The sequence below is a fragment of the Branchiostoma lanceolatum genome, chromosome 5 (genome assembly GCF_035083965.1).
Source record: "Branchiostoma lanceolatum isolate klBraLanc5 chromosome 5, klBraLanc5.hap2, whole genome shotgun sequence".
In the NCBI taxonomy this organism is placed as follows: Eukaryota; Metazoa; Chordata; class Leptocardii; order Amphioxiformes; family Branchiostomatidae; genus Branchiostoma; species Branchiostoma lanceolatum.
In genome coordinates this window covers 24403521-24430659 of record NC_089726.1, presented here as the reverse complement: position 1 = coordinate 24430659, position 27139 = coordinate 24403521, and the positions used below count along the sequence as shown (strand labels likewise).

General features: G+C 42.0%; 1 protein-coding gene and 1 long non-coding RNA gene across 2 annotated transcripts; both read right to left on the bottom strand.

Moving 5' to 3' along the window:
- Positions 1–236: 236 nt before the first annotated feature.
- On the bottom strand, positions 237–1190 carry LOC136435985 (piggyBac transposable element-derived protein 2-like). The gene has a single exon (XM_066429694.1). It carries the CDS (start codon positions 1188–1190, stop codon positions 237–239), a length of 954 nt encoding a protein of 317 aa, XP_066285791.1.
- Positions 1191–6958: 5768 nt separating this feature from the next.
- On the bottom strand, positions 6959–26010 carry LOC136435795 (uncharacterized). The gene is made up of 3 exons (XR_010755918.1): positions 24042–26010; positions 7616–7656; positions 6959–7252 (listed from the first exon to the last, which is right to left on the bottom strand). It is a non-coding gene; the product is annotated as an uncharacterized lncRNA (long non-coding RNA).
- Between the last annotated feature and the right edge of the window lie 1129 nt (positions 26011–27139).

Sequence of the window (27139 nt, the reverse complement as noted above, 5' to 3'; positions counted from 1 at the left end):
ATGTACCTCTCGGCACGTCTAGATTGCTTGGGTACGGTTATCTGAACAACAGCCTAGGTGGTCTACCTCGCCTAGGTCTGTATGGGTGGTCGTGCTTTGCCGTCGGTAGGCCTGACGAATTTTTCTTACCGTTCCTACCAGATAAGTTTCCTTGCTGAAAAGATAGTCCGCGAGCTGCACGCCTGTATAGTAGGAGTCACAGAAAACTGTGCGATAGCAGCCCTGAAACGGCCTTGTCAGCCCACTCGGGCGGGCTTGAGATCGAGAGGGCTGAGAAGTTCGTCACCAATCCCATGCATGACCCTTTCGTCTGGCGACATCCTCTCCGGATCAATCCTCGCGCCGCACAATTTATCGGACAATATATAGCCATCTGGCTCAGCCAGAGCGCGGACACAATAACCATACTTGGTCGGCTTCCAAGGGTTATACCGCCGAAGCATGTGACGTCCCCTAAACGCAATTGTTGTCTCATCAACGACTAGATTTTGGCCGACGTGGCGAGCACGGCAGCTATTCTCGTTGACTCTCTCCATTACAGCCCTAACCTTCAGTACTTGGTCTTCTTTCTCCCTTGCTTTGAAGACCTCAAGTCGCTCGCTGCCTCGAGGAGGAAATCCTTCCCAAGAGTAGTGGAGGTATCTCAAAAGTTGACGATACCGGTTGAAGGGGAACGCAATTTTCAAGACCTCACAGCCAGCGTCTTCATCGGTAGACCAGTAAGACGCAAGGCTTGGTTGATGCGCATAGCCTGCGCAAATCATGCACCCTAAGAAGGCCTTCAGCTCGGCTGTCGAGGTAGCGGACCAGCGCGAGCGATTTTCCCTACGGTATACAAGGCGCCTTTCCCGTGCGTATTTGTTCGTACAGCGCACCATATACCGGATAAGATCTTCGTCAAAGATCTCGACGAAGAATGATAATTTGTTTCGATTGTCCTCGGTTCTTTTAATGCCGACGGGCCCGGGTGCCCTGAAATTCTTGGGCCCATACGGGTAAACTTCGTCAGGACGCACCTCAAACCATGTTCGTTCAGCTTGAGCGACCGATCCGTTCCGTCGAAAAAACTCCTCGACACAGACGGCCCTCGCATGCCTCATCTGAGCATAAAGGTCCACCGCTTCACCTCCACCGGCCTCCGCCGCAACAGCCGCCTCGTGGACGTACATCTCCAAATCCTCCTCTAACATTCTTTCCCCCGATAACCGTGAGCAATCAAATCAGTATATCCCGCAAAGAAAGTCTCAACAAACAGCTCACATCACATCAAAAACCGCCCACCCCCAAAGGATGTTGTGCAACCCACGACATGGTCAGACACCGTAGGGGGCTCTTAGTTAGAAAACAGCCAGAAAACGACGCAAACCGGCCGATGCCGGGCGGGAAAAAGTGCATCGTTCCCGACTAGCCCTCTGATAGCGCTCGATAAACCCCGATCCTGTCGCAGGAACATCGGTGCGACCACCAATCTTCGAGGCAACAGGAGCATACTGGTTGGCAGCGGTCCGCGGCGACAAGCTAAGTGATCCCCGAGCCGGCCGCCCCCGGTGACCGGTGAGAAGACGGGACCGGACCTCCCGACCACGCGACATCGGAATGACCGCCAATACCCGGTAAGGAACCGTGAGCGGCCCCGGCCGCTGAGCCATGAGATATTGGAAGCACTTCGGCACTGGCCGGCACGGTGGCGGCTGCTTTTCCCCTTAAAGACGAGAACCATCGGAAGACACTTGCCACCACACCAGACGGATCCTGCTCGCTCGCCTGGAGGGCGGGCGGGCCCTGGGCTCCCTCCGTGGCGCCCGTAGCGGACGTCGGCTGGGGCGATCATTCCCCCCGCCGACCCCCGCCCCGGCGCCCGGTGCCAAGCCCGATGGAGCCGGCCGGCGGGGCAAAGTCACCGGACGACCCGGTCTTTTCTCCACGCGGGGTCTGGCCCGTGCCGCGCCGGCCCCGTCCGCTCCCTTCCGGTCTCGCTGGCCCCCAGCCGACGTCCGCTACGGGCTCTGGAAGAGTTGCCTAGTCAAAAAACGACCTCTCTTCTCAAGGTAGGATCGGCGACCTACACCTTGGTCAGACACCCTGGCGAAATCCGAAAGTCGGGACAGGTGGGAGAGCCGCATGACGTCGTGTAGCAGGCAGCCTCCGGAGCGGGGAAACACCGAACTCGGTCCGCCCGGCGGCTTTCTTCGGCCGGCAGGCCCGGCCGAGCAGGCCGCCAATGCTTAAGAGATAGAGAGCTGGATCGGAAGTGGACCGAGCCGACTTTGAGCTAATGCTTAAGAGTAGCGGGCTGGATCGGAGCCAAAGCCATGCAGCTGAAGAAGAGGGGGCCAGCTCCTCGGGGCCCTCTCCAACATCGGAAGCGGTCGAGCCGGCACTTCCCGGCCCTCTCCAACATCGGAGGCGGCCGAGCCGGCTCTTACGGCCCTCTTTAACATCGGAAGCGGTCGAGCCCGGCACTTGCCGGCCCTCTCCAACATCGGAGGTGGCCGAGCCGGCTCTTACGGCCCTCCCCAACATCGGAAGCGGTCGAGCCTGGCACTTGCCGGCCCTCTCCAACATAGGAAGCGGCCGTTCCGAAAACCAACGAAATAGAACCGAGGTCCTATTCCATTATTCCATGCACCACTATTCAGGCGCCAGGCCTGCTTTGAACACTCTAATTTTTTTAAAGTAAACGCTCCGGCACCCCGAGGCACTCAGTTAAGAGCACCAAGGAGAATCCGGCGGGGAGGGCCGGGACGAGCAGTGACACGCCTCGCGGCGGACCGCAAGCCCGGTCCCAAGATCCAACTACTAGCTTTTTAACCGCAACAACTTTAATATACGCTATTGAAGCTGGAATTACCGCGGCTGCTGGCACCAGACTTGCCCTCTAATAGATCCTCGTTAAAGGATTTAAAGTGTACCCATTCCAATTACGGGGCCTCGAAATAGTCCCGTATTGTTATTTTTCGTCACTACCTCCCCGAGTCGGGAGTGGGTAATTTGGGCGCCTGCTGCCTTCCTTGGATGTGGTAGCCGTTTCTCAGGCTCCCCCTCCGAAACCGAACCCTGATTCCCCGTCACCCGTTGCCACCATGGTAGGCACAGAACCTACCATCGAAAGTTGATAGGGTAGACATTCGAATGATCTGTCGCCGGTGCGAAGACCGTGCGATCGGCTGGGTTATCTAGAGTCACCAAAGGGACCGGGGCGAACCCCGGGTCGGTCTTGGTCTGATAAATGCACGCCAGACTTTAGGTCGGCGCTTCTTCCGCATGTATTAGCTCTAGAATTACCACAGTTATCCATGTAGGATGTGACAATCAAAGGAACCATAACTGATTTAATGAGCCATTCGCAGTTTCACTGAGACAGTTTAAACTCGCACGTGCATGGCTTAATCTTTATGACAAGCATATGACTACTCGCAGGATCAACCAGGTAGCGAAGACGCCGCGGCGGCGAAAGAGCGGTCGCCGCCGGGAGAGGACCGCCGCGGTGACGGTGCAGCGCGAGAAGACCAGCACTGTCGCCGCCGCCACACGGTCCCACTCGACCGGAGCGTCGAGCGCCGCCGAGTCCGTCGCTGCCGTGAGGTGGGAACGCGCCGTGGAGATGGCCGCGAACCCTCGGGAGCCTGAGCGCAGAACTCCCGGCCACACCTAACCGTTGCTTCCCTTCAACGCCCGTCAGGAACGGTCCCGCACTCTCACGACCGGACGCGTCCGCCGGCAAGGCGGACGGCCGGGTCTCGAACCGCCGAGTCCGCAAGGCGAACTCGCACGCAGACGGAAGGGGCGAGCCGTCGCCGTTGGGTCCGCCGCCGCAGCGGACATGGTCAGACACCCTACAGAGCCCTTTTAAAAAAAAACAACGCAAGTCGGCCACGTGGTATTGCTCGGCCGCCCGCTCCACCCCCGCCTCCCCAGGCCCCGCCCCACACCAGACGGACACCCGCCCCGGCGCCCGGTGCCAAGTCCGATGGAGCCGGCCAGCGGGGCAAAGTCAACGGACGACCCCGTCTTTTCTCCACGCAGGGGTCTGGCCCGTGCCGCCGTCCGCTACGGGCTCTGGAAGAGTTGCCTAGTCAAAAAACGACCACTCTCAAGGTAGGATCAGCGACCTACACCTTCGTCAGACACCCTTGCGAAATCCGAAAGTCGGGGAAGGCCGGAAAGTCGCATGCCATCGTGTAGCAGGCGGTCTCAGGAGCAAGAAAACACCAAACGCGGTCCCCCCGGCGGCTTCCGGCGGCCGAAACGGGCTCGAGGACCGGCCGCCCAATGCTTAAGAGATAGCTTATAGTTTATCATGACGAAAGAACAGTCGCATTTAGTATTAGTAGCCTACTGTTCAAACAAAGTCAGTCACAGTTCACTGACAAATGTATGTTTTTTTTCTATTTTTCTACCATGTATTTGCAATTATCCCACGGGAATGAACTTGCAAAAATACATGGGTATCATTTTGTTGACATTAAGAACATGTAAACATATCTGAACTAGGATAATTTGACAATATACAATGTAAGGCAGTAGAGGTTTTTGTGATAACAAATTGACGATGGTTTGACTATGAGTGTGTTTAGGTTGTAAACACAATTTACATAATCTATATTGCAGAGGGATACGGCCATGTCTGGAAGATTCTGTATATAACGGATGGTCCGTATTACGAAGTTTACACATGTCTCTACGATTTTCAAACTTGTTCTGTGTAATACATGTACAATGTAAGCTTCAACCTGAAAAACTTTTCATGAGAACATTCAGAACTAGAGATTAAGAACAGAATGCCTTTTCTCTTCCCCTGACACTCATTATTCTTTAAACTGATTTTAACACGTGCAAAATAATCAAAAGAAAGCGGCGACGATGATGATGATGATGATGATGAAATAAATCATATGAAATATACGTACATAGATTAAGAACTATAATGGGTTGATTTTAAATGGATTATAAACGCCTTACTTATAACAGGCGCCTGGTGCAGTGATATCAATAATGTTTTTAAATCTTAAACTTCAAAAATATAGGTAGAGAATTGACATCAAGATGGATTCAGTGGACATACGCCCATTTTTTAAAGCAGGATTAGAAGCTTCAGTGTATTAGACTACTATATAGTAATAATGGCTTGTTGAGTAAGAAGATGTTTGATATTAACAACAATTCTAATAATGTTGACATTGTTTTAAATTACATGTCACATAGACTATCATTTTCCCTTTTAAGATAGCTTTTAGGTCTTTTTTGATACCGTCGGAAACCTCGGGACAATATGTAAAAAAATTCACAGTATTAAATAATGTACTGAAAGCATCGGAATTCAGAAATGAATATGAAAAAACACAAATTAATCAGCGAGCGGTTGTGAAGGGTAAGTGAATAAACAAGCAAACGTTCTGCCTCGGAACATTCGGACGCACACCAGAGAAACATTATTCACCCTAGCCCGACGTAGATACGTTCGTTATTTATCATTACTGAGTAAACTAAATGTACAGATCAAATTTAGAACACGTTAGTAGCAGCATAAATGCAATTCTGAATCGACAGATTTCGAGATAAGCGTTGTCACAACACGTTGTATGTTATCGTAGCTACATCTACTGATCTGCAATAAGATCAGTTTCCAGGGCCACACCAAGCCTGGGGGTACGCCTAAAAGATGCCAGGTGTGACCTAAATTCAGCGGTTATCTTTTAGACAATGTAATCCTAGGTGCATCTGGAGAGTACGTCTAATAGAGCAAGTACGAGATTTCGAACATACGCAGATCTTCTCCGTACGTAGTAAGCTCATTACAAATTCATTTAGAGCTAGCTAAGCTATGGGAATATGCATTTTGCAAATATTTTGTAAATACAGGACATCGATCATCATAACTCAAACGTCAGATCAAAAAAGACAGGAGTCCATGTGACTAGGTCAACAGGTGTGAGGCACGGAATGCTTGAATAAGGCTTCCATTGTGTTAATTTGGTTCTGTCCACAAAAAGCACCAGTTTAGCGTTTGCCAACGGTTGCTATAAATGTTGACACCAAAAGAAAAACTGCTTATTTGTTAATCTCTGTATTGATGGTGTTTATTTGTTTGAGTTTTTCACAAAGCAATAACTTGAAGGGGAAAAGGTGCATGCTCACCTTTAAAGGTTGTCCCCCCTCACACTTAAAACAACATCATCTAAACAAATTCAACTATAAAAATCTATAAAGCGGGTCGTACAACTGTGAAGCATGAACCAGATATCAACATGCTAGGGAAAGAATGTATTAAAAAAAAAAGAACAAAATGCGACAAAGCAATAGATGAGTTACACTCACAAGACGTGGTCCAAGTGTATGGGAGATAAAGATTGCGGGTTGCGTTGAATCTGTAGTAGATGGCTATGCCTTGTTTATATTTACACGCTATGATATTATACAGATTAGCTGCTCGATTTCCAATTCAACGGAGATCATGAGTCAACACTTTTAAGATAGTGACAAGCCTGGCGATGTATGTGTTGCTCAACACTGAAGTCTTAGATCTAATAAGAGATAGCATAAAGAATCTACGACTTCGTGTGGGTCTAGTGGTAAGTAAAAAATATTTCTCTGTCCTTGACTAAACGAATAATACTGTATAATATCTCTGGCGGAAACGTAAGCGGTAACACTTGTTGTGTTGCTTGTATTTTCTTGTTGGCTAGGTGGCTAGCTTGAGGTCCTGAAATGAACGTGTCGTTGCGCCCCTTAAATTAGAGTGTTTGCTTTTCAACAACTGCATCATGACTACATACATTTCTTGAGCAGACCATGCAAAAACTTTATATTTCTCTCCCATGCGAAAATGTACTGTTTCATGTTAGCCATCTCATAAATTAACCAGCCAAAGTAACTTTTACTTATAAATAAACTGTCCCGAAATTCATTTATCTTTTTTCTTACACTTGGACATACACAAAGATGCAAGACTCGAGACTTTGAAGCTACATAGCTTTGCTTTCTTTATTTTCAAACTGTGATATTTGTCCCACAATGTTATTACATGCATGCAATTCCAATCAATGACGTTGGCTTAACTCACATGAAAATTGAAGCTCTACTTCCAAAAAAACTATCCATGTCGAGTCTCTACTGTGATACTGGATACTATTCATCGCTGGCAAGTAAATTGGAATTGGATTGGAATGTTTTCCATTGTAATCTGCTGTGCTCCGTCCCATGCAATTTCTCATGGACCATGTTCTGCTTCCTTCTCTATGAGGGGTCCAATCTGGAGGGCAGACACAGGAGAGTGAGAGTGGACATTTAAAAATTGAGTGGAAACATTGATAGAAGATTTTAGAGATTTATCAGTGACTTCTTGATTGAAAAAAACAAACAATGTAGATGCGCACACACTGCTGCTCTTGGCCGAACAACTAGCAACCGACACCATCTTTTATGTACACGGCCTCGTGAGTCAGCAGAAAATAAGCCTATTTCAATTTCTTAGCACGTGCAAGCGTACCTGTTGTGTGTCCAGAACAACATCTGTGAGGTCATATAACCATATCAGGGATTATCTTAGATGCCCTTGTTTGACCTATGTCCACACCTACATGTTAGTTTAGTGTCAGAAGAAAACAGATCTTACCTGTTGTATATGCCATGATCATGATATTGAGCCAATCTCATCTGAAAAGCAATACACAAATTGTATTCATTATTTAATTTATTTATCATTATCGAGTGTATTAGTGGACACATTTTGATTAAAAAGTTATTCAAAACGATTTTCAATGGAAAATGGTAATGAAAATGACAGAAATCTAAATACAACATGTACAAGTATTTTGCTGGCAAATGATAAAAAACAAAAACTGATAATATCAATTACACATTGACATTAAGCTTTAATAGACTTAAAAAATCAAAACGGACTTTCATGCGGAAAATGTTTCTAGTAAGTCCGAAACAAATCATTTGTACCTAAAACAACAAACCTCGGAGTAGGTGCACAGTGGTTAGAAATTGAAAACGGTCTCAGCGTCCTCGACACTGACGTGGACACCCTTGCAGGAAACATCAAAGAGATATTGTTGACCACAGCAGAAGAGACACTAGGACGATACAGGAAGAAGAACAAGCCATGGGTGTCAGGCGACATTCTTGACCTGTGTGACAGGAGGAGGGAGCTCAGCAGCAGAAGTACACAAGTCAGAAAACTGCAGCACAGTACCGCCAGGCACACAAGGCAGTCAGGAGGAGGATGAGAGAAGCCAAAGAGAAGTGGATAGAAGACCAGTGTGAAGAAATACAGCATGGAATGGCTTCAGGGAACAGTCGGAAGGCTTATGAGACTCTTAAAACTCTCACAAAGACACAACAGCCAAGGACCGCAGTGATTGAGGACAGCAGTGGGAATCTCCTGACAGAAAACACAGCAGTGCTTGACCGATGGACGGAATACTGTACAGAGCTCTATAACTACGAACTGCAACCAGACACAGCAAAGCTGAATAACCCGCACTGGGCAGAGAGAGTGCCTTCCAATCCTGAGGGACGAAGTTGCAGATGCAGTGCGCAGCATGAAACCAGGCAAATCTCCAGGAATCGACAACATTCCTGCAGAGCTGCTGAGGCACGGTGGGGAAGTGGTGATAGACAGGTACCACGAGCTGTGTCGGAAGATTTGGGAAGAGAAGAAGTGGCCCAAGGAGTGGACGCAGTCTCTGGTCATCCCCCTGCCTAAAAAGGGAAACCTGCGCCAATGCCAGAACTACAGAACCATCAGTCTGATAAGTCATCCAAGCAAGATCCTACTCAGAGTGATCCTGAAGAGGCTTAAGACAAAGGCAAAGGAGCTCCTAGCAGAAGAACAAGCCGGCTTCAGGCCTGGTCGAAGCACAACAGAGCAAATCTTCAACAGTCGGCTCATAATTGAGAAACACCTGCAACACCAACGGGACCTGTTTCACAATTTCATAGAATTTAAGAAGGCTTTTGACAGAGTGTGGCATGATGCTTTATGGTGGGTTCTGAGAGGTTTCGGTGTCGAGGAGGGCCTAATACAGACCATCGAAGCCTTGTACGAGAAAGCCTCCAGCGCAGTATTCCTGAACAACAGAGTGGGAGAATTCTTCAGGACGACAGTTGGGGTGCGCCAGGGATGTCTGATATCCCCAGTTCTGTTCAACCTTTATCTGGAGAAGATCATGCAGGACACACTGCAAGATCACCACACCTCCATCTCCATTGCTGGCAGACGGATCTGCAACCTCCGTTTTGCAGATGATATTGACCTCCTGGCTGGCACCAACACCGAACTTCAGGACCTTACAGACAAGCTGACACAGAGCACTGGGTCGTTTGGCATGGAAGTCAGTACTGAGAAGAGCAAGGTCATGGTCAACAGTAAGGACGAGACTCAAGCGGTAATCTACATGAACGGGCAACAACTGGAAGAGGTGGGCTCATTCACATACTTGGGTGGGTCTATTACAAAGGATGGTACTAGCCGGACTGAAGTACTGAAGAGGATCACCATGGCAACAGCAGCAATGGCTCGGCTAGACAAGATCTGGAACACCCGATACATATCCAATTCTCGATAGTAATGGTGTTATAGGGGAAGCAATAAGTGCATAGCTATGGTGCAGAAGGACGTCCTTCCGTCCTCTGAAGGAACTTCATTCACCATAGCTATGGGGAACACATTTATTGGCTACCTCTGCCTTTCGTGAGCACTTCAAAATGGCGGCTCTGCAGACTACTACTGCTTGCTGTGCACACGCATTCGTGTCGAAATTGTTAAAGATGCTGTACTTTTTGGAGTGCTGACGATCTACGAATTCACCGAAGTACTCATTGCCTGTCATGCCAACCTTATGATGGCTCTGGCAAGCTACACCCACCGCAAGGCCGCACGCACTACACCAATATTTGCGGTACTCCGTACGGCAGTATCCTGAAGCGTTTGGAGCTCATAAGTCATATCTAAATATACGCAGGTAAAAAATATTTCAAACAGGGATAGCCTACGATATTGGGTACATGAAAGCGAATTCAGTTTTTCTGTAAATAAAACGATTCTCTTACTCTCGATCGCGAACCTGTTTTTTCTCAGTCGCAAATAAGATACCGCAAGGCCGCGCGCACTAAATATTTTGCGGTACTCCGTACGGCAGTATCCTGAAGCGTTTAGAGCTCATAAATCATATCTAAATCAACGCAGGTAAAACATATTTCAGACCGGGATTGCCTACGATATTGGGTACATGAAAGCGACTTCAGTTTTCCTGTAAATAAAACGATTCTTTCATCTCAATCGTGAACATGTTTTTTTCTCGGTCGCACATAAGTTACCGCTAGGCCGCGCACACTAGATTCTTTGCGGTACTCCGCACGGTAAAATCGTGATGCAAACTGATGGTGAAACAATACTCACAAGGCTTACAAGCAAATAGCAGTAGTTCTTGTGGAAATATATAATATGATGATATGTAGCATACGGGCCATACGACTGACCACAAATAACTTACTCCACTTTTCCACCAAATGTTTAAAAAAAGACCTGTTCTCTCAAAGCTGGTCATTAAATGTAAATGCAGCTTGCCAGGACCATCATAAGGTTGTCATGACAGGCAATAAGTACTTTGGTAAATTCGTAGCACTAGTCAGCACTCCAAAAAGTACAGCATCTTTAACAATTTCGACACGAATACGTGTGCACAGCAAGCAGTAGTAGTCTGCAGAGCCGCCATTTTGAAGTGCTCACGAAAGGCCTTCCCATCAGCCTGTGCGCAGAGGTAGCCAATAAATGCGTTCCCCATAGCTATGGTGAATGAAGTTCCTTCAGGGCGTCCTTCTGCACCATAGCTATGCACTTATTGCTACCCCTATAACACCATTACTATCGAGAATTGGATATGTATCGGGTGTCTGGAAAGCCAGTAACATCAGCTTTGCTGCTAAGCACAAGCTCTACAAAGCCCTGGTTGTGTCAGTCCTGCTGTACGGCTGCGAGACTTGGACGTTGCTGGCAGAAACAGAGCGGAAAACCCAGGCCTTTGAAATGAAGTGTATGCGCAGACTGCTACACATCACATACCATGAGCACAAGACCAATGAGTATGTGCGGCAAGTTGTACTCAACATCGTTGGCCCACAGGAACCACTGCTAGCAACGGTCAAGAGACGTAAGCTTCAGTGGTTCGGCCACGTGACACGCCACGACAACCTGGCCAAGACCATACTGCAGGGCACCCTGGAAGGAGGTCGCCGTAGGGGACGACAGAGGAAATCCTGGCAGGATAACATCGCGGAGTGGACGTCCCTTAGCTTGTCTGAAAGGCTGGCTGCTGCAAGAAACAGACGAGCCTGGAGACAAATCTCCATCTTCACTGCTACCTTGTCCCCCCAACGACCCGGAGGTCAAGGGACTAGGTAGGTAGGTATGACGTTTTCAAAACCTCAATAATCAAAAGACCAGAAAAATAAGTTATGGCACAGGATATCCCCCAATCCTATTATTAGTAACTAAACCACATCCAAGAGTGGAGAAGTCAGAAGTTTGTAAGATCATAGAAATACCTAGTTCACCGTAAATTCTGTTCACGGTACGGTGGCAGCCGCTGCCATAGAAAATATAATCTGCAGAGGACATCCATAATTCAACTATGTTCGGTATCCTTCCAAGCGGTAATAATCGAGGTAATTTTTCTCTGGGCAATAGAATGGGGCACCCGACAGGGGTTTTGTACAGCGTTATGCACATATGGCTTTCAACTTCGTACAGCCCTTTCCTAATATATGATGATTTTCGAACTCAATATTTCTAACATGTTTTGAATTTTGATAGCCAGCCGACGAAAAAAAGGCACGAAATCGCCGAGGCTTGGCTCGGCTAAACAGGCTGGGTGAGGCCTGTCTTGCCGGCTGTAATAATTCGAGCTTGGATATACGTAGGCTAACGTTTTTAAAAGACATACAAAAAGTAACACTACAGAATAATATTAGCAACTAGAGTATTTTGAGTTACGCTCTGTAATTCTCAAAATTAGAATTATTGACAACGTCAGTGAAATAGAGTAAGAGCGGTACAAAAAGTGTCCTGTGTTCAAAAGACCACCAATATCCAACCTAATACGTTTATAGATAAAAGGAAACTACTCTTCCCTTAAAATGGCACTACACATACATCACAAAAAAACTGTCCACAAAACAAAAGCAAAGGCCAACAAGTAGGAATTTAGATTCAGCTTTTAAACTAGAGAAGTAACATATTTTGTTGTTCTCCAATGCTTGCTTATCCTTCTAATCGTACTTTGATTTAGCCAAGGGACTTGCAATAAGCTTCAATTCTGCTAAAGGTAATCTGTACTTCACACTAATCATCACATTATGAAAATCATTCGATAGGTTTATTGTGAAATGCTATTTGTGAACAGAAATGTGTCTCCCGGCAGTCTGTACTTTGGTATTCAGGCGTGAATAACGTTTAAAAACGAATATGTATTCGACGTTTTCTGAGCGTCCTTGCAGCAAAATTTTACTTTGAATTTTTTTACCTAAATCTAATACTCAGTAATGTCCCTTTCCCCGTCTAATCGATATAAAAACATCTGCGCATGCTAGGGTATAAACATATTTTGCAGATTTAGACGACTGATAAAACTAAACTATCTACTAATAGCATGAATATCTGTTAGTTTCAAAATTCATAATTCTACGATGTGAATGGTTTCTTTTTCAGTCGCCGGTATGCCCAGGAGTTCATTGCAATGTTGATATTTAAATTAAGACGTAAGATATTCAAATATCGGAATTTTTTTTTCAGTTTTAAGAGTTCAAATGAAAACGATTACAAGTTAAATAGTTCACAATGTTCATGCTTTCCAAGTAGTGATTTACATTACATGTTCTGCCTCAAATTGAACTTTATGTATTATACATAATAGATTAGAAAATTAACTATCCGTCAAAAATTAATAGTCCTGAGATATTTTCTAATAGAATGTAAATTTAAAATAGATCTACTACAGTATCAGCAAATTTTCCTATTCTGTCAATAGTAATTGTTCTAAACACGTTTCAATATAAAGAAAATAAGCCAATATAGGCAAAATGATATCAACAAAACCATCTGCTTGGATCGCACTTGACCTATAAGCCGTTAGCTTAACTTGGAGTCATGATGTGACACTTTTCGAATCCAATATTCTTTTTCCCATTTGTATTAGTACAAAACAAAATAAAAATGTTGATTGCAATTCCGTACCCTGTTTAGCAATAATTCTAGCCCCATTTTTGAATGAGTTTTAACTTAAAGATATTTAAAACTCAATATTCAATTCTTTTATTACTTTTAACTGAGCCCAAGGAAGCTTGAAAGTCAGAAAATCTAAGTTTTAGATCAGAAAAGAGTAGAAATTAAGGATTAAATTTTAACTGTTGCGTAAACCCTTTGGTATACGACATTATTTCTGTTTATCATAAATATTGGACTTACCTGGGCAGAATGATCGACTTTGCTTTAGTTACATAATTATTCGTACTACTAAAGAAAAAAACTCCCATTCTCCTTATCGCTTCACGCCCGTGTCAACTATTGTTGTAAATGTAAATAAAGGCCGAATGGGGGAGAGCAAATGAGCATTATGAGCAAAAAACGGGTTAGTGGCATGGACGGTACAGTCCAGACTCCACTAAACGGTCATTAAGTGGAGTCTGGGGTGGAAAAAACTGTCCAACGAAGGAACAACATTGCCATAACCGAACCGAATTGCTTACCATAGTCCTGGAACGCTCTTTCCATCAACCCCAACACGATCTACCTAAAATGTAACAACATTCCTGAATATTAATGATGCGTGATCCCTGTCAAAGCGGCTATAGTCGAAGCCATTTATTGGCTGAGGGGCACAAGCCGGGTTGTGAAAAGTCTAGGCACTATTTTTACGGCGTTGTCTGTCGGCCTCCCACCGATACCGGCCCCATCCTGCTCGTGGCCCGGGTGGCTGAGTCCTAAACTCCAGAACGGGGTCTTATTTTCCGCTAGATCATTTGTCAATTGATACAAAATCAGCCGACTTTTTACAGAATTCCACTTGTGGTGAATTACATAACGTGTGTTTTATGAAACAATATGATACTTACTAAACCTATGTATCCCCAAAACGTATACACACTTCCTTCATCGTGAATGTTTTCGGCATAAATGACCAGGGGATAAGCACAATAAGAAGACAAGTTGTTGATAAGATATACAAGAACACATTACAACACAAATTTGTATTATCACGGTACCCTGAAGTTCTTTTTGTAAGCTGGGTTTTGTCAGGCCTTGTCAGGCGCATTGCAATCAGCCATAGGCTGTGGTTGTTTAATCTAACTAATTAGAAAGTAGAGAGTCCCCTGGAGAGTACTAACTTCATTTTGATGCGCACGGGACTAGTCGTTACTTAATCGTATACTGTATGAAGTATTCATTTTCACTTCCTAAAATTGTTATCTATTGGAAAATAACTCCACCCTCTCGACTATAGGATTTTGACTTACGCTCTGTAATTTCTAAAAATTAGAATTATTGTCAACCTTCAAGAAAGAGCAGTAGAAAAGGCTACATGTGAGCAAAAGACCACTCTACGATCACGATCAGAGAAATGAGCACTTTAATCTACACCAAATTGCAACCGAACTTCTCTTCTTAATCTCACAAACAATATATGACAAAAAGACACTGTCCCCAAAACACAAAGACAAAGTCAACAACTTTGATTTTGAGTCAGCATTTAAAGTAGATAAGTAAAATATGTTGTTGTTTTCAATGGCTTGTCATGCTACTTTATATTAGCCATCGGGCAAGACATGCAATAAACTTCCCTTATCTTATATAAAAAGGAACAACTAAGCTAAAGTTAATATGTACTTCACACAAATCATCACATTATGAAAACCGTTTGATAGGTTTATTGTGAAATACTGTTTTTGAACAGAAATGTGTATCCGGGTAGTCAGTATTTAAATATAATACACGTTACAATAATACAAAACACATATTCTAGTTATATTCCGAGAAGCCTAGCAGAAACATTTTACTTTGATGTTTTGGTACTTTAAACAGACAGTCATCAATTTGTGCAACCTTTATAGTCAGTAATTTTCAGCAAATTTCGGCAATCTACAAAACCAAACAATCTACTTATAATCTATTATTAGCTTGCATATATGTCAGTTTTAGTATTTGTAATACTACTATCTAAATCATTTTTTTAAGACCCTGTCTCTGTAAAATATGGCATCATAACTTCCGGCACAAAATATACCACACAATGATTAAACTTTGCCTTAACCCTATCCAGACTGGGGAGGGGGCTAAAAGTGCCCGCGCCAACTTTGACATCGTATAACTGCCGAACGACATACGCTAGGACTACCAAACTTGGATCCAAGATGGCGGATCCCAAGTGGTCGCTAACAACACGTGACGTCCCTTAATGACGTCATTTTGACGTCAACGTAGTTACGATTTACGTTATATGTCTTGGTATACCTTAAAACTAACAATACATACTATTTTGTTTAATACCTTTAGATATTACAGGAATACCCTGTTTAGCCAATAAAATCACATCAATGACGTCATAATTACGTCATATTACGTCATAACGTCACAAAAATTCTAGGAATTATAAAACTTAACATGAACATCACTTCCTACAAATTTGGGAAGAATACATGATACCGTTCAGAAGTTATGAGGGGGGCCGAATGAACCCCCCCCCCCGTCCCAGATATCCCAAAAAAGCCCAGTCTGGATAGGGTTAACATGGCAATTTCTGTCTGGAATTTCATTGCAAAATATTGATAGTTAAATTATTCAAATCGTCGAATTGTTTTGTTTTTGTTCGAAAGATACATTTTGCCGACTTTACATTATTCCCTATATCTAGACCGGGCTTTTATTAGACTTCCTGAACGGGGATCCCCCCTCATAACTTGAGGACAGTATGGCGTAAGATTTGCAGAGGAAAATAGTATAATTCCTGAAATTTTAGTACTGTTATGACGTTATATGACGTGATTATGGCGTCAATAATGTCATGTAAAGAACTACGAGAGCTTATCTCTCTCAGGGACCACATGTTTAGAAATGCCAAACGTTCAGGTTCCAAAGACATGGCTGAATACAACTCAATAAAAATCACGTAAACTACCTGTGCCGCAAGGCTAAAAAAAGATTATCCCACAAATCCTATTAAACAAGGGGCCTAGGAAGGGCAAACAGGACTGTGGAAGGCCATTCGAAATCTGCTACCAAGTAAAACACGAAATGCTATTTCTTGCATTCAACACAACGGTGATAATATTACCGACAAGACAGGTATAGAAGAGTGTTTCAATAATTTATTCCGTAAAGTCATCAATGACTTGTACCAGTCGATCTCAAGTGATGTTCCCCAACTTTCCCCTATGCAGTATGTAGACAAATCCGCAAGCACGTTTGCTCATAGCCATATCACAGACGCTTTCGTCATATACCAAGTGTTAATGTACGGAAAGCGACGGGACTTGATAGTATTTATTTCATTTATTTTATTCGCATATGTTTTCAGAGTATTAGACAGGAAGCTTTATTAAGCTTATTTGAAGCCTTCTACTCAAAACATACAAAAAAAGACATAATAACATACATAAATACAGAATGGATAAAGGAAAATGGGGATGAGTCCAGTCTAAATAGGGTTAAAAATCATTTGGTGTACAAACATATACTGACTGCAGTATATGTGTCTAGTGTGCTGATATATCTTATAATATAACTGGTCATAAAGAAATATTGAAATTGATGATGAAATGGTACAGTCAATATATATGAATAGAATAAATATTTATTCCATATCATCCACATTTTGAAAGACATGGTACATGTGACTTTTCCATACCTAGCAGTGGTGCAGTTTTAGTGCAGTGTACTCTCCAAGCAGAGGAGTGGGTACGGCTGGTTTTTGACGTGCTTTAGATGTTTTGTCAGGCTTTCTATTTTGTCCACTTTTCGTTATGCCGCAACCGTGTGTAAGACAAAAATGCATGAACTGAACACGTTAAAAACCAACCGGACCCACACCTCTCGTTGGAGTGTAGTGAGTGTCCCATCTGTTTATTTATATGCCCCATCTGTTTATTTATACTTTTAGGCAAGGCCTGAGCTGTTTTCAAGAGCACTTTGAAACGAATTTGACAGGCTGATTTCAACGTTGATATTTGAACACAAGGTTGATTTTTTACAATCATTCTGCATCATTCTGTATGGTCTCATAAAACCAGTAGAAAAAAATATTTGAATCGTTCACCTGTATTATACTTATCTTCTCCTGGCATTGTTTCAAGCCAGAGACAGTCTGGGATTTTTATGTGTTTATGTAGTTATGGCGGTCAATCAGCCTTTCAAACTGCAGCAAGGCCACAGTGGGAAGCACTTCCTGAATTAGTTGATGGTTCTGGCCCCAGGGTCCAGATTAAAACGAAAAGGTCTAAACATAATAGTCCAATTTTTGTTACTTAAATGGAGGTTAACATGCCATTTTCTACCTAAAAATGAGCTTTATGTATTATACATGATATATTAGAGAAATTAACTATCTGTCAAAAAATCAATAGTCCTTAGTGATTTTCTAATTGTAAATTTTAAATAGATCTACTACAGTAGAGTCAATTCCACATTACCGTGTGGGTTATTCTAACATTTGCAAAACTTTTGTAACAATCTAATGGAGATAGGTGACTGTTCATAACTATTTTCAACATTTAGTTGATGTTCTAAATAGTTTCTGCTGTGTTCCAGTATGTTAGACACATTTCTAAAATTGCACATGTTATTTGTATTCCTTTCGAAAATGTTGCAACAGAGATTCATCATTTGTTCCTACATGTTCCAACTTACTATCTAAAAGTGTTACCTAATTTCATATTTTGTTGCGTCTAGACCCTTGTTCAAAAAACATGATCTGTTCATACATCTACACATGTACAAAGAAGCGAGTAGAAGTGACTCTACTGGATTAGCTTAGCTCATCACTTTCGTCTACCATGTAACGTTACGTTTACCTTTATGCTGAATTTACTTTACTGTGTATGTCACTTAATGTTAGTTAGGTTTATGTTAAACGACCTGTATCTAGCCCCTCGGGGCACGAATGTACAATAAAGGTCTTCATTCATTCATTCATTCAATACAAGAAAATGACTTTATAAAAATCGTCAAATTTGATGTAATTCAGTTTCGAACTCCTGGTTCGAATGATGGGACCCAGGCGGCCCTCTTTTTTCGCCACGCTGGGGATCAGGCGAAGGTTGCAAAGTTCAACTGGTGTTTGGGAAAGTTCATAAACCTAACTGCTCAAGCCTTGCCGCCGTAAAAACAAAACTTTCTGAAACCTTTAAAAAAAGACTGACATTAATTAGAAACCACAGAATGTGGGATTCATGCCTCCGCGCGCTGCCTCCGAAACGTATCCACGCACTGACTTCCACATGCCTCCGAGATATGTCCCAGATGTGTCGCTACAGGCTTTCGTACTTTTCATCCACCCAAACAATATCTACCTACCAACATTCCTGAATATTAATGATGCGTGAAACCTGTCAAACGGGTATAGACGAAGCATTTTACAATGATTTATAGGCTGGGGGCACAAGTCGGGGTGTTAACAGTTTTTTAAGAGATGTCTGTTGTCCACCAGCCCAATACCGGCCCCATCCTGTATGTGCCCGTCTGGCTACAATATGACAAAGACTCCTAACTGATACAATCTAGCCGTGTTATAAAAGTGGATTGTATACTATGCCGGCATCGCCATACCTAATGGCAGGTCAGGTGGTTTCATAGGAGCCCAAAATCCAAAAATAAATCATTTCAGGTACGTAGTGAACGCAAAAGGTGTAAATGATGTTTTGTGAACATGTGTTTTTCGGTACGAACTTTCAAGTCATTTTGTCCAAAGTGGTAAAGTGTCCAAAATTTACATTTTATGTCAGAAATAGAGAAAGAATTAAAACGTATTGGAATTTGTCTTAATGAGTGCATTAAATTTTATAGGCATATGTCCTATGCATCCCTGTTGACCATTAATTTTACTAATGAGTTAAATTTATAATTTATATGATGCATGGTGTTGCATCAAATTGTATTTTCTTTTCTTTTCTTAAAAAAGAGATTCCAGATAATTCAGCTGTACAAAAAGTTTCATAAACTCTCCACCTCACCTGACGCCAGCAGCGTGTGGTTATAATCAGTGTTGCTCTATAATGAATGGAGATCTTTATTGTACATTTTGCCCCATTGGGTTTTTTTAGCACAGGTTACATGTTACCAACCATGTACATATCCATGTGTATATATAAACATTTAGTATACTCTAGTATTTTCGACTCCCTCTCGCTCTTTGGTGATTATATAAATGTAGGAGGCCGTATGATCGTTACGTCTTGGGGGTACACGTACGCGGGCGTGCAACAAGGAAGCATCCTGGGCCCTCTGTTATTCCTGATATATGTAAATGACATCAATGATTTACCGTGCAAGTCGATCTGGTTCGGCCTAAGCTGGAATATGCCTCCATTCTCTTTAGTAATATAAGTGTTGCAGCCTCTAGGGAACTCAAACGTGTGCAATACCACGCAAGTCAATTCAATTCAATCTTTATTGGAACAAACTGGCTGACACAAAAGTCTGAATTGTGATATTCTCACAAAATGTACAGTTTCTATCGGAGATGTGTCATTATCTTCGACGAGAAGATTATGTTTTCCGTTACTCCAGCTGTTAGGTGGGTCTGTATGTATGTCACGAGCATAACTCGAGAAACCTTTGATGGATCTTCATGATTTTTTGAAGGCAATTGTAGCATATCCTTATAAATGATGTAAATGCCATCTATGTTTGATAATGTCAACATCTACTTCCTCATGCCGTATCCCCATCATTTACCATAATGGCTTTATAGTAGAGTCCATTCCGAGTCATCGCAAGGGTTGTTATTGTCATAATTTACAACTGTTTTTTTAATTCTTTGTTATTATTTTCCTAGGAGATTTCAGACTTTAGAAATATTAAGAATGTCATTTGTACTTTATAATTATTGGCTGTATTATTACTGTAACCGTCATTCATTACATCTAAATGGCTCTAAATTACCTGAATAACAGAAAATGATAGGTGACTCTGAATGGAACCAAATCTGCTCTAGATATGTTAAATGTTTATTACACTAGGGACAACGTTTGGGCCCTCTACCATTATTGATTAACATCAATGATCTGGCAGAAGTTTCTTCAATGCTTAATTTGAAAATCAGAAATCGTGTAAAATAAGAACAATTTTTTAAGCAAATAAACCATCAATAAACATCTAAAGACAATTGTAAGGGACCGGGGTAGTAACATATTAACTTTAAAAGACCACCCGACTTTATTTTGTAAATCATGATTAACTTTTACCTTACAATCATACCCGACAAAGAAGTAACTCAATATTTCTCTTGTTCGCACAACCTTTGCAGTCACCCGTTCATAGCAGCTATTTAACAGCACATTTTCGAAAGGAACTTTCCCCAAAACATGGTCCCAAAGTTATATTGTCCCGATCTTCAAAGCAGGGCGAAAAGATGACCCCAACAATTATCGGGGAATCGCCATTTCAAGCTGTTTAGGAAAACTGTTCTCTTCAATACTTAACAGAAGATTGTCAACCTTTCTTGAAGAAAAAGAAATAATAAAACCAAACCAAACAGGATTTCGAAAAAATTACAGGACATCTGATAACATCTTCATACTGAAAACCCTTATATCTAAATACACACAATCTGGAAAACGCTTATTTGCTTGCTTTGTAGATTTGTCAAAAGCCTTTGACTCCATCTGGCACGAGGGGCTATTGTACAAACTCCTTTCCAATGGCATTTCAGGAAAAGTCTTTGATCTAATCAAGGATTTATACAACCAGTCCGAAGCTAGTGTCAAAACTAAGACGGGCTTGACTGAAAATTTTCCTGTTGAAATTGGTGTACGTCAAGGTTGCGTTCTAAGCCCCACCTTATTCAACCTGTACATTAGTGACCTTATAGAGGAACTAAATGCAAAACACCTAGACGCCCCCCTGTTACAACTCTCAAAAGTAAATAGCCTATTTTATGCAGATGATATTGTTTTACTATCGGAAAGTAAGGAGGGACTACAGAAAGCAATTAATACTCTTGGCCGGTATTGCCAACAATGGAAGCTGACTGTCAACCTGGCGAAAGCAAAAATTATAGTATTTAACAAAAGAGGCCTTTTATTCAATAATCTTAGTTTTTCGCTATGTAATAAAGAGATAGAGATAGTTTCATCATATTGCTACCTAGGAATTATGTTTACAGCAGGATGTACATTTAGCGCTGCCACGAAAAATCTACAAAAGAGAGCCTTAAGAGCAATGTATAACATCAGAAGGACGCTTGGGGAGACTAGATCTTCTGTATCACTGCATTGTAAACTGTTTGACACATGTATTGTACCGATATTATTGTATGGATCTGAAGTCTGGTGCAACAGTAATATGAATGACAAATCTCCGATAGAAACTGTACATCTAAAATTCTGTAAATATGTCCTTGGTGTTCGGAGGAACGCCAGTAACTTTGCATGTAGATCGGAACTGGGTCGTTTTCCGTTACAAATAGAGGCTCAAAGCAGAATGTACAGTTACTATGTTAGATTGGCTAACGAAGTACATACAGATAGTCTTCAATACGAAGCTTATATGGTACAGCAAGATCTAGATCGCCGAAAAACATCCTGCTGGTTATCTAATGTAAGAAAAATGTTAGAGGAGTCTGGTTTTGCCTTCCTATACATAAACGGTCCCTCAAACACACATTCGCATTCAAATGACCTAAAACAAAGATTGAAGGATATTTACATCCAAAAATTTAATTCAGAATTACACGCTAAAGGACGAAGAGAAAACCAAGGCAACAAATTAAGAACATACAAAACTTTCAAAAAAATATATGAAAGAGAAGCATATTTAAACATTGCAAACTTCGAACATCGCAGAGCGATGTGTAAACTTCGCATCAGTGACCACTCCCTACACATAGAATCTGGCAGGCAAAACCGTACCCCTCCAAATAATAGAACATGCGAATTCTGTGACGATTTATATGTTGAAGATGAAAGCCACTTTTTAATTGATTGTTCCTTATATAAAGATGAGCGGCAATCGTTGTTTAAGATAATAGAATTAGACAAGAAATGTACAAAAATGTCAAAACAGGATACTTTTATATACCTGATGTCATGTAAGAACGAATATATAATGGACAAAGTTTGTAGTCATATTTCCAAATGTTTCAAAAAGAGAGAAGAAACTACTAGGTGATCATCATTTAGTTAAGCAATATCCCACAGGTTGTATGTCTTAGTTTTTAGCATTAGAATGTAGCATTTTATCAATTTATGTTTTATATTATGTTCCCTACAGACCACATGTGGTCTTCTGTGCATTTAGCCCTTATGGGCAGGAATATGCAATAAAGACTATTACTACTAATAAGAAATGAATCACAATTTAGACCCCTTGTGTTTTCTTATGTCTAAAAGTGTCATTAGAATCAATCTCGTAAGCCACACTCGTTTCAAGTAATCACGTCATTTGTTCAATATCTATCTATCTTTATTTATTTCATTATTTGATCATCATTATTACATCGTTATTACTACCTATGTATTATTTGAAGAACGTTCTTATCATCTTTCTATCGGTAATCAAGACTATAACCAATTTTAGCAAGCAAATAGGAGGTGTTCCCATAAAAAGCTACATACAAGTTTCCCTGCAGACGCACCTGCTTTAAAACTTTTTATCGTATTGTGTCATTCTTAGTTGTGTAGATCAACATATTGAAAATATATAATGATAAGTGTTATTATGAGTAAGCAAGTAAGCATTATAATTACTATAAAGGGAGACTAGATCACCACAGTATATGTCGAAATGTGTAGCGATGTTTACAAAATTTACTTCAAAGAAATGACGGTGATACTTTTGACTTTATAGGCTTTTTAAGTTAGCAACTTATCACCTCTTATTTCACCTGTTTATCTTTCATTGCAAATTTGTATCAGATAGGTTTAACCCCACTGATTTTTACAATCTAAAGATGTTATAGCCATTTCATAATGTCCTTCTTAGAACTGTGACTATGAAAAAAGAATGGTAGCTTACCGTTAACAATCCAATCTTATCAAATATGATTAGGTTAGGACATCATTGACCCCCTGCCCCTACTGTTGTTACTCAATTGTGTTTATTGGTATAAATCTTTCAAACGTAGCTCAAAATTGTAAATAAGTGAATCGGTTACCGTTATAAACCGTTTAACCGTCACCATCTTAAATAAATAAATAAAAACAGTCATAGTACAAGTATTTCCAGATTAGCCCGTCATCGTAAATCGACCAAGCAAGAAAACTACGTTCATTTAGATACAATTACTTCAAACGACCTCTTATCAAACCTGTTTACCATTGCTTGCAAATTTGTACGAAACTAGTTTTAACCCGCTGATTTTTACAATAAAGAAATGTTACATTCATGCTCGAATGCTCTTCTTAGAACTGTGACAATGAAAAATCAATGGTACCCTACCGTGGACAATCCGGTGTTTCCATCCAATCTGATCAAATGTAATTTGGTTTAACTTAGTACTTCCCCCCTCCTGTTGTTGCTTATATTTGTTCGTCTGTATATATCGTTCAGAATAAGCTCAACATCGTAAATGAACGAAGCGGTACCGTTATTGATTGTTGAAACGTAACTCATCATCTAAAAATCAACAAAACAGATTACAAGTGTCCCCAGGTTCAGTTTATCATTGTAAATCAAACAAGCAGAACACTGGAAAAATCTAGCTACATTTAGCGCAGCCTTAATACGCTCACATTATTAGATACTTTGAAGATACCTACGTATCTCAGTACAGACTATATTTGTGATTTTGCGTTTACTCTAATCAAATTGTAGGAGAACAACTCACCTCAAAAAAAGGTATTCCAAACTTTGAAACAAGCGCAACAGTTTGTTACGTGACGATGTGCAGAAAGACTACTGTAAAGTGACAGTTGGTGACCTTTAGCGTTTATGCAACCGACCGTCCTAAAAGTATGCCACGTTATTCAAGCATTAAGAATACCTAAGTTATCTGCTCACAAAATGGCTGACATAGTCACATTGCTTTATGTTAAAAAATCTACTCAAGAAATGGAAATAAAACGTATTCTTTCATAAGAAGACATCAGTAGGTTTCAAACAGGAATGAAATTTTAAGACAAAGTGTCTTAAGGTTTAAAATGGGGTCACACCAACTGTCTGAATAATACTGTGATTATGATAATTTATCCTTGAGGAAAGGTGTGTGCACATAAACATTTCACGATGGCACCGATCATCTACAGAGCGCGTGTGGCATGACCTGTTAACTACAGAAAGAGATACGCAAAATACTATTAGTAAGTACCTATGTTTTGCTAAGTACAAACGCGCAACATGTTGTCGAGGGCACATCTACCAATCAGTTCTCCGTGGCACAAAAGAACGTCCATCATCTGACAAGATGTCTTTCATCACGCCGACAAATCAGCACAGGTGGCTGTTTCTCACGGCAGAATAGGTCGTCCTTTGTCTGATAAGATCTCTTTAATTACACACCTGGCGCCATGACGCCGACAAAGGACATACGGCTTTTGTTCTTGCCAGAAAAGAGAGAGTTCCGCCTACAGCGAGGTCGCTTTAATCACATGCTTGGACCCAGACGCTAATAAATCATCCCAGGTCGCAGTTTCCAATGGCACAAAAGAGCTGTCCCTGTCATTGAGTGAAGGCCACCTCGGATAAACAACGTTTCTTCACATCTGATGAATATATTAAGCAAGCAATTATGGACAAACTCTTTGCTGTGACAGAAATTTAGACAATTATTGTCCAAGTCCGTTACTGTTCTTGGGCCAATTCTTCTACTCTTTCTCCTCACCAGTTGAAAGCTTAACTCCTCTTCCCGCCCTTCTATGGCCACCCTGAGTGTGTAGTCCAACACTACTACAAACAAGTATGGTGCTATGGTGTCTCCTTGCAGCACTCCAGCTTGAATCTCAAAAGGCCTGGTGTCCCCGTCTGGAGTTATCACTTTTGCTCTTGTACCTTCGTACAGACTGCCAATGCCGCTGACTATCCAAGTCAAAAGCCTTCCGAAAATCTATGTAGGTGATACTGGTAGGCAGGTTGTGACTCGTTATCCCCTCTATCAGTCTGCGTAGAGCAAGTATGTGCGCAACTGTCGATCTTTCTTCTCGGAACCCGTTTTGGTTACATCTCAGTAGTTCGTCCACAGCTGGCCTTATTCGGTTAAGAATCATCCTGTTGAACGTTTTAGCTACAAGTGAGCTCAGGCTGATACCCCTGTAGTTACTACCCAGTCTAAGGTTTCCGGATTCGGGTATGGGCACGATGTTTAGCAGGGACCACCTTCCTGGCTTTTCCCCCTTCATCAGTACTCTCTCGAACTTCTGGAGGTATTCCATCTTCCCCACTAGCCTTTCCTTCAACCAAAGTTTCTTAACCCCTTCATATTCCTCTTGTTCGAATGGGCCCTCCTTGATGTCAATCTCCTCAAACACAGAAGGAATTTTTTCGCCTTCATCGGTGATGCTAGAAGAATCTCCAAGGAGATTATTGAAGTGGTTGTACCAGTTCTCTATCCTTTCTTCCTGTGTACTTCCTTCCAGCTGTCCCTTCCGAGTTGTCTTTCTATCAGTGATGTCGTTAATGAGTTTCCAGCTCCGTCCATGCTTGCAGTTCAGATAGGACTTCTCCACTTCTCCGATCTTGCTGCTGAGTTCTTCCTCTTCCACAGTAATAAGCTGCTTTAAACTTCTTTTGGGCCTGGCTATTCTCTTGGGTTGTGTTCTCCTTGCATTGACCGTACGTGTTTTTCAGCTCGTGTCTAGCCTTTGCCACCCTCGGGTCCTCTGAATGCCTTGTCTTTCTTCCCCTCGTCTTTTGTGGGACCACCTTCTCTTCACCATATCAACATACACCGAGAATGTAGGAGAATATAGGATCCTAGGAGAATAAAGCAAACTAAAGGAGAAAGCAGGAGAAACTAAGATGAACCATGAGAATATAGGAGAATGCAGGAGAATATAGGGAATCAAGGAGAATATAGCAGAATGCAGAAGAATATAGGAGAATGCAGGAGTATATAGGAGAAAGCGGGAAAATATTGGAGAATGCAGGAGAATATAGGAGAAACCAGGCGAATATAGGAGAAGGCAAGAGAACTTAAGCTAAAGCAGGACAATATAAGAGAACGCAGAAGAATATAGGAGAAACCAGGAGTATATAGGAGAAACCAGGAGAATATAGGAGAAACCAGGAGAATATAGGAGAAACCAGGAGGATAAAAAAAAAAAACAGGAGGATATAGGTGAAACCAGGAGAAGATAGGAGAAACCAGGAGAATATTGGAGAAAGCAGGAGAATATAGGAAAATTGCAGGAGAATATAAAAGAATGCAGGAGAATATAGGAGAAAGCAGAAGAAACCAGGAGAATATGGGAGAAGGCAGAAGAATGTAGTAGAATGCAGGAAAAATCAGGAGAATGCAGGAGAGAGCAGGAGAATGTAGAAAAAAGCAAGAGAATATAGGAGAAAGGAGAAGAATATTGGAAAAACCAGCAGAATATAAAAGAATGCAGGAGAATATGGGAGAAAGCAGGAGAATAAAGGAGAGACCGGGAGAGTAAAGGAGAAGGCAGGAGAATGTAGGAGAATGCAGGTAAAAGCAGGAGAATGCAGGAGAATGTAAAAAAAAGCAGCATGATACAGGTGAAACCAGGGGTATACAGGAGAATCCAAAAGAATATCGGAGAAAGCAGGAGAAAGCAGGAGAAAGCAAGAGAAAATAGGAAAATGCAGGAGAATATAGTAAAAAGCAAGAGAATGCAGGAGCACGCAGGAAACTATAGGAGAAAGGCAGCAGAATTTCGGAGAATGCAGGCAAAAACAGGAGAATGCAGGAGAATGTAGGAGAAAGCAGGATAATAGAGTAGAATGCAGGAGAATACACGAGAAACCAGG

Coding starts and splice junctions, on each gene's coding strand:
- LOC136435985 (XM_066429694.1), bottom strand. CDS start 1,190: ATGTTAGAGGAGGATTTGGAGATGTACGTCCACGAGGCGGCTGTTGCG.